At 40.2% G+C, this 7,934-nt stretch overlaps 2 protein-coding genes across 3 annotated transcripts; one reads left to right on the forward strand and one right to left on the reverse strand.

The window, feature by feature from the left end:
* Window positions 1–736: 736 nt before the first annotated feature.
* LOC131224681 (heavy metal-associated isoprenylated plant protein 31-like) lies at window positions 737–3,175 on the forward strand. Of its 2 annotated transcripts, none has more exons than XR_009161120.1 (3): window positions 737–786; window positions 884–962; window positions 2,304–2,445. XR_009161120.1 is itself a non-coding variant. In XM_058219972.1 (3 exons), the coding sequence occupies exons 1-3, from the start codon at window positions 781–783 to the stop codon at window positions 2,646–2,648; spliced, it is 411 nt and encodes a 136-aa protein (XP_058075955.1). In that variant the 5' UTR covers window positions 742–780; the 3' UTR covers window positions 2,649–3,175. The 2 variants fall into 2 exon arrangements, 1 of the variants encoding a protein (XP_058075955.1); XM_058219972.1 differs by having other exon boundaries at window positions 742–786; window positions 2,323–3,175.
* A 3,212-nt stretch (window positions 3,176–6,387) lies between these two features.
* On the reverse strand, window positions 6,388–7,599 carry LOC131225045 (receptor-like protein EIX2). Its single transcript, XM_058220470.1, has one exon. It carries the CDS (start codon window positions 7,597–7,599, stop codon window positions 6,388–6,390), a length of 1,212 nt encoding a protein of 403 aa, XP_058076453.1.
* Window positions 7,600–7,934: the final 335 nt, after the last annotated feature.

A 7,934-nucleotide genomic window follows, 5' to 3' on the forward strand; every position in this document is an offset into this window, starting at 1 on the left:
ACATCAAAATTACTTCATTTCTCACATCCATTTGCTTCTTAACCCGATCAGATGCCAGGATCGTAGGACTCGATGGGTCCTGAACCACTCGAATTCGGCTCCAATAATGTAACCATGTCGTTATCCGTTAATTAAATCACCTTCTAAAATGGTGGTGAACCATCATCACTGTATAGCTCTCCACTCACGCACTTACTATCTGTGGGATCCAAACCACTCACTAGGTGTCCCCCAAACCCTCCAAAAAAGAAAAAGAAAAAAATGGTCCACTCATTTTGGTGGGCCACCCCATGCACGAGAAAATAGAGAGTTAATTAGAAAAGATGTCCATTTTAATATACAAGTACTGACCACCAAGCAGGTGGGCTAGCCTGATTTTTGAGGGGGAGAACGTACATGGTGGGCCCCACCTAGTGACCAGCTTGGGTAAAACTGGCACATGTGTCCGGGAGTGCACCAACATCTCCCAGCCTTCCAAACCAGCTTTCTCATTATTGCAAGGGACATAAAAGAAAAAAGTGCTTTTGTAGGGCTGAAAAGTCTCCTTTCTTTTTACCATTGCACGCCTTGGCCCACTTTCTCTCTCAAATTTCAAAATCCAACGCTCCAAAAAGACTCCCCACAATTTCCTTATAGGATACTTCTAGCCGTTCATTCCATTCCGAGATCAAACCTTCAAATGCCTCTCTCTATAAATAGGATCCCACACACACTTCTATTTCTACAAAAGAATCCTCCTACACGCATACATTTTGTTCTATCATATTAAACTACAAAAGCATGTCTGTATGTATCCATTTTGGTTTTTGGTAGTTATTATATTGTAATTAGTGACCAATCACATGCTATATAATGTCTGATCAATGCCGCGGCCCGGTTGCAGGTGATACAGGTGAGGGTCCCAAACCTCGACTGTGAGGGATGCGCCACAAAGATTCGGAAAGCTCTCTTCAAGCTCGAAGGTATATACGTGATCAATCTCTTATTCAGGCTTTGTTTGGTTGCACCAAATATCAAAAAATTTCATGATATTGTGCAGCCAAACACGGCCGAAGAGTTTGTATCAGTATTGCTTGTGCTGGTCACAGCTTGTTTGGATAATCTGCAACATGATATGATTTGCAATCCAAAGCTGTCCATCTTGTCCAGCATGAAAAATACACCAGTTAGATATCATATGACACAGCAGGCTTTTTTGTTTTCCTCTTCTTGATCATCTAACATAAATGGACGTGGTTCTTAGACCATAGTCATTTGGAATCGGGCCCACCAAATGGATGGTTGGGATTGTTGAGCCATGCAGCTATATGGGCCCCATCCAGTAACGCACATTTTCTAATCCTAAGCATGCTTCTTGTGTTAACTAATGGCGTGTTTGATTGCACCAAATACAATGATATTTCATGATTAGTCAGTCTATTTTGGCGCAACATATAATGAAATTTCGTGATATTTGGTGCAACCAAACGCACCATAAACAAACTCAATATTCAAAGCCTTGTCATCTTTTAGCAGATTCAGTTGCCAGCTTCCAAAATGCAAATTACTTCTCTAGCTTCTCACATTGGGTTAGGGGTCCAACCCGGATATGGGTCCAGATTGGGCGTACAAAAAACCTCAAAGTTGGGTATGGGCCTTAGTTGAAAATGGACCCAGGCCTACAAAAATTTATGTTACCCAAGTACAAGTGGCAATGGAAGAGGCTTGTGTCAGGCCAAGCTAGGCCCTGGTCGACCCAACAGTTAAGACCCAGAGCCTGATCCTGGCCTGAACTTGCATGGGCCCACCAGACAGGCCGTTTAAGCCCAGCAGAATTGGTTGCCCGAGCCTGCCCAAGACTCTTCTCGGCCTGATCAGAAATTGATAAATTTCTTATTTCCCACTTGAATTTTTTCTATCCATCCGCTGATCAAGTGGGCCACACATGCACAGAGAAATAGACATTTTAAAGGAATGAAACCAATGGTCTATATTTAAGATGGATCCATGCCATATTTGTAATATATATTAATACATGTACGTACGGTGGAAGTCTTAAGTGGGGCCCACCGTGAATTGATTGAATCTTGAACACGTATGCTACATTGGCACATGTGCCACCCCATAATAATCATGGATGAATAACTAGCATTTTTGATTGGGTCCTTACTCTTGCTCGGGTGGTAAACTCCTAGGAGTTTCAACTCCAGGTCAAGGGTTCGAGTGCCCATAGTTGGTGAAATTCCACTAGCGTGAGTGTGTGGGGGTGTGTCTGCATGTCTGAAAAAAAGAAAAAAGAAAAACTAGCATTTTGATTTATTCAGTTCTTTCCATGCTCCGCAGGAGTAGATGAAATAGACATAGAAATGGATTCACAGAAGGTTACCGTAAGAGGTCATGCAGTGGAGGAGAAGAAGGTAATCAAGACCGTCCGTCGGACTGGGAAGGCTGCCGAGCCATGGCCATTCCCAGCTTACTCCCATTATTCGTCATTTTATAAATACCCAGCCCACATAGCGAACCACTACTACGAACGGTCCAGCCACGATGTGGCGAGTGTACACACTTTCTTCCATACTCCCGCAACCTACTCAATGGCTGTGTCATCTGATGAAGCTGTGGCATCCCTTTTCAGCGATGAAAATCCACATGCATGCACCATCATGTGATCACGTGGTTTTTTATTTTTTAATTAAATATTCAATGGATAAGGTTGTATTGTTTTGTTATTGAGAAATGATCCAGTGGTTCATATCATTATAAGTTACGGTGCTGCTTCTTGTTTTGGAAGATGTTGATAGTCTGACTGATCGATCAATCTATGCTGTCCGTTAGTCCAGTATTCATTTCAGGGTCCACAGTGCAAAAAATCACATTAGCTAGTTGGATGATTCAATCCATAGTTGCCCTTTTTTCAATTTATATCCATCTGTTTGCAGGCCATTGGTGCAATGGTTAGGATTGACCGATAATAGTGGTTGTTTAGAAACATAAGCAATCCACCGATTCTTATGTAAACAATCACAGCTGTTCATAGTGTAAGCTGTTGATGGATGCTTAGAATTGTCTGAACAGTGTGAATTTTCTATGGTAGCCTGCAAATTTTGTGATGGGCCTGATGGATGGTACAGATCGAGAAATCAAATTATTCAAGGGTCCGAACACAACTAGGAGCACTATAATTTATAGCGCTCGGGATCATTCGTCTTTGTTACTCTAGAGGGGGAGAGAGGGTATTCGTGAAGTTGTGTAAGGGTATTTTTGTCATTAATGAAATATCAACGTCCCTATTTTGATGACAGTTCAATAATCAATGATTCCTGACTGTCCATCAGGTCCAACACACATTTCATTTTCATGAGATACAATCCACCACTCCTGAACATAGACTCGTCCGAGTCGACTCGGGCTCGGCCTCGGCCTCGAGTCACCTCAGATACAAGCGAGTTTGGCTGATTTACCACCGAATCGCCACATGACTCAAGACCGTTGAGTCTTAAATCCCTGCTCCCGACCAACCATTAGTTCATACGCTTTCATGAGCCACCTTGTATAAATTACACAGATCGGATGATTAGATCCATCTAAAAGTTTCACTTATTTTTCTGTAGCCTTCCATTTCTTGCACCATTTCACTGAATGGTTTGGATCGTTCGATAGAAGTACTTCTTTTGATTACATATGTGACTTAGTACGTAAGCATTAAATCAAGCAACAGAGAGAGAGAGAGAGAGAGAGAGAGAGAGAGAGAGAGAGAGAGAGAGAGAGAGAGAGAGAGAGAGAGAGAGAGAGGGGGTTGGACTGAGGTTAGGAATCAGAAAAAGTGACCCCCCAAAATCAGCTCATTTGTGGGACATCCCTTGTTCAACTACACCAAAGAGGAGATTGGGGCAAGATTTGGTAATTTTGGAGCGGGGAGGAGCCAGGGGTTCACTTTCATGAGGTTTCAAGAGTAGGGGGAGGCATACCTTGCGGTGGAGAAACTCAACAATAGGAAATTGAGGGATAGAAAGATGGAGATCAAAGAGGCTCACTAGAGGGTGCAGGCAGTGTTGTTAATTGATGTCTTAAATCTATAAACTCACCAATCTGTTGATGACAGGTTCGATGACATCGAGCAGGCTTCGATGCCATCGAAGTCGGCTCGATGCCATTGAGTTATTCCCAGATTTCCCCTCAAGGTTATTGGACATATTGGTGTCATTTTTCGATGACATCAAAGATATGTTCGATGTCATCGAAGATGGGTTGAGCTAATCGGAAATTTTCAGAAAATCTATGTTTAGTTGCTGGACGTTTTTGCGGCTGTTTGATGGCATCGAACATTTTGTGCAAATTTTTTTTCGATCCGTCTGATCTGCGAAATTTGCTTCCTATTTCATTTGAGATTTTTTCTAAAGCTCTATATATGGGTGTAAACAGGATTGAGAGGTATTCTAAGGTTTACAAGACCATACTTAGGGTTTCTGAATAGTCCTAGGGCTTCAAACGGGTGTTATAAGGGAGGGATTTGAGGTTGTTCGAATCGGGTAAGCTCTTTCTCTTTGTAATTTCTACTTTCATAGTGATTATCTGTCACTTTGTGCTGTGGTCTTTTTCTGCAAGGATTTTCTATGTAAAAATTGTTGTGTACTCTTTACTTTGCTTGGTGCTTTTGAATTGCCATCCTAGATTCATCTTTGTTTGCTTCCACGCTCCCCCCAAACAGGCTAGAATATTGGCAAAGTCTAAACTGATCATTCTTCTACAATCTTATTTCCCTAGAAATTGAGGGATAGAAAGAATGGAGATCAAAGAGGTTCACCTTGTGTTTGGATGCTCTAATTTGCTAGTAAATTATTTAGTAAATGATTTACTAGTAAAGACCCCGTATCATTTACCAGCAAAAATATGAGATTCCATTTACTAGTAAATAAGGAGATGGTAATGGCTCTATTTTTATTTTTTTATTTTTAATGAAATCCTAGAAAGTAGATTTCTTTTACCATTTACAGGCTATCCAAATATTGTAAGTAAATCATTTACAACTTAAAGTCAAACAGACGGGCTATAAATCATTTACAACCTTAAAAGTGATTTACTAGTAAATTATTTACAATGTAACCATTTACTACCATCCAAATGACCCTAGTGGAAATGAGGTGAAGACAAGAAGTCAGACAAGTGAGGAGCACGTCCAAGGGAGATCATCTAGAGTGTTAGTGGAGATGGCCTGCTTCAATGAAGAAACCCTTGCCACAAATCAGGTCAATCCAATCTCTAGCCAGATCAAAATGGACAGTTGGAAAAAAATCTATAATGGCCTATATTCATCATGTGAAGTGATTTTTTTTTTTTTTTTTTTTTGATCAAGCATGTTCACATAGAGACCGAATTGAGACCTGGCCTAGATATTGGTAATGCCTACCATATTATCCTATGTGCTATGATTTTAATTAGCTCCACATTATCATGTGCACTATGACGTACATCTATCATCTCTCCTCATGCACGCTGCTTTATTTCTTAATGCCCAAATAATTGGTATTTCTATGGTGGATGGCCAGATTGAACTCCACTAAATGGACAATTAAAATCCACCAACCATATAATCATATGATAGAGGCTAGGCAAATAGTTCATTCTATGATGAACACAACAATTGTTTGGAGAATTCAAAGAATGTCAATGGATTAATTGTACTTGCTAACCGAACTCTCTACACATGACAATGGATGGACTAGCTAGATCATGGAAAGTATCTCCCTTCATATGTGAGTTTGAAAATTAATTAAGCTAGTGCACTCATTAGGTGTGTATAATCTTAAATATGTACCATTACCAATTTTACTAAGCACACATTTCTCTTCAGGTGTGGCCCAATTGAGGAGTAGAGCAGTTGAAGCGTATAAAGTAGGAACATGTATCATTACACACACACACACACACACATCATTTCAAACGAAGTTTTACCATAACATTCCTCTAATTTGGACCGGTATGGAATTGATTCAATATGGAATCATGAATAGTCATTGGCTCCATCGGTGCGTAGTAGTCCATACTTTATTTTTATATATGTATGAATAGGTATTTCTCTAGGAAAATCTTAGCAAAAAGCCAAATTAACCCATATTCTGTTATAGGAATGAAACACATTTATAAAAAACATGAAGATACACACACACACACACACACACACACACACACACACACACACACACAAAGGTGGGAGCACACCGCCTGTAATTTTATTGATACTCGAAAATCATATACATTAGAGGGGCAACACTGGCCAGTTCCCTCCCCAAATTTTCATTAATTATAAAGCTATTTATTACAACTCTCATAAGAAGTACTAACAAAAAGAAAATCAACCTAGGTTGCAAACAATTATTCATCATTCATGACCTAGGTTTCAATCTAGCATCATGTACAGTGACAATTAAAACAAAGTCTATCTTTCATCTCATCAAAGAAGCGGTAATAGACAATCCTCCAGGACCTCTTCAACACTAAAATGCCACAGAAGGCCCAAAACCCAATTGCAAATCCTGGTCCCAGTCCAGAGCAAAACCAACGCATCTCATCCTCTTCTTCATCTTTTTCAATGTCACCACTAACAAGCATTGGACCTTGAGGAGTCTCATCGCTAACACACTTATGTGGAAGAGGAGGTCCACAAAGTCTGTTGTTGCCCATATAAATAGAAGGATCTTGAAATGTTTGGAGCTGATTTCCAGATGGAATTTCCCCCCACAAGTTGTTAAATGACAAGTTCAAGTAACTTAGAAAAGTTAAATTTGACATGCTCTGAGGAATTGTACTTGAAAACTGATTTTTTGAGAAATCAAGAGACTCTAGCAATGTCAATTTACCAATCATGTCTGGGATCTTTCCGGTCAAATGGTTTTCCGAAAAGTTTAAGACTCGCAATCCTAAAAGACTTGTGAGTCCTTTTGGGATCTCTCCAGATAAGTTATTTCTTGAAAGGTCCATGCATGTAACAAGTGAAATTGTTCTAGTGTATTCAAGCATTAGCCCCTTCATTGATAAAAACAAGTTTTCCTCGTAATATGATGTTCCTATCCCTCCATAGGAAAGATTGAGGTTTGTCCTCTTCATGGCCATGAGATCTTCAAAACTTTGGGGAATTGAACCAGATAAACAATTTTGTCCCACATCGAGGATCTGAAGAGAAGTCAGGTTTGACATTTGTGCCGGGATGTTGCCAGTAAACATATTTGATCGTAAACTCATAATTCTTAAAGCTGAAAAGCTTTTTCCAATCCAAGTGGGAATATAACCTGAGAAATTGTTGTGTCCAAGGTCGAGAGTCTCCAAACTAGTACATTTCTTCAAAGATGAAGGGATTTCTCCTGATAGGTTATTGTTGCTCAGGTGCATTGATTGGAGTTGACGTAATAGACCCAAAGACATGGGTATTCCTCCGGATAACCTGTTCTTGCTCAAATCAAGTGCCTCAAGTGCTACGCAATTACCCAAACTCAATGGAATGATACCACCAATATTGTTACGGGAAAGATCAAGGACAGTTAAGGAATTCATTCCTTCAATGAATGAGGGAATCATGCCACTGATTTGGTTACCTTTGGCAGAAAAGATTTCCAAATACTGCATTGTGGATGTAAAATTGGGTGGGATTGGCCCAGAAAATTGATTGTTGGAGAGATCAAGTACTCTGGCTCCATTCAATATGCAGGGTATGGGACCATTGAAATGATTCAAACTCAAATCAATGGAGGCCTGAGGATGCATTTTTAAAGGGCCGGGCAATTGGCCAAAAATCTGGTTATTTGAAAGGCGTAGGAAAAGAAGTTGGGGTGTTAAATCCCAAAACCAGGTGGGGATGACGCCAGAGATGGTTGTGTTAGAGAGATCCAAAATCTCTACGTATTTTTGTGTTCGTAGCCACGGAGGAAATCGAGGACCTAAATGACATGATCCTAAGTAAA

The sequence above is a fragment of the Magnolia sinica genome, chromosome 14, assembly GCF_029962835.1.
Source record: "Magnolia sinica isolate HGM2019 chromosome 14, MsV1, whole genome shotgun sequence".
In the NCBI taxonomy this organism is placed as follows: domain Eukaryota; kingdom Viridiplantae; phylum Streptophyta; class Magnoliopsida; order Magnoliales; family Magnoliaceae; genus Magnolia; species Magnolia sinica.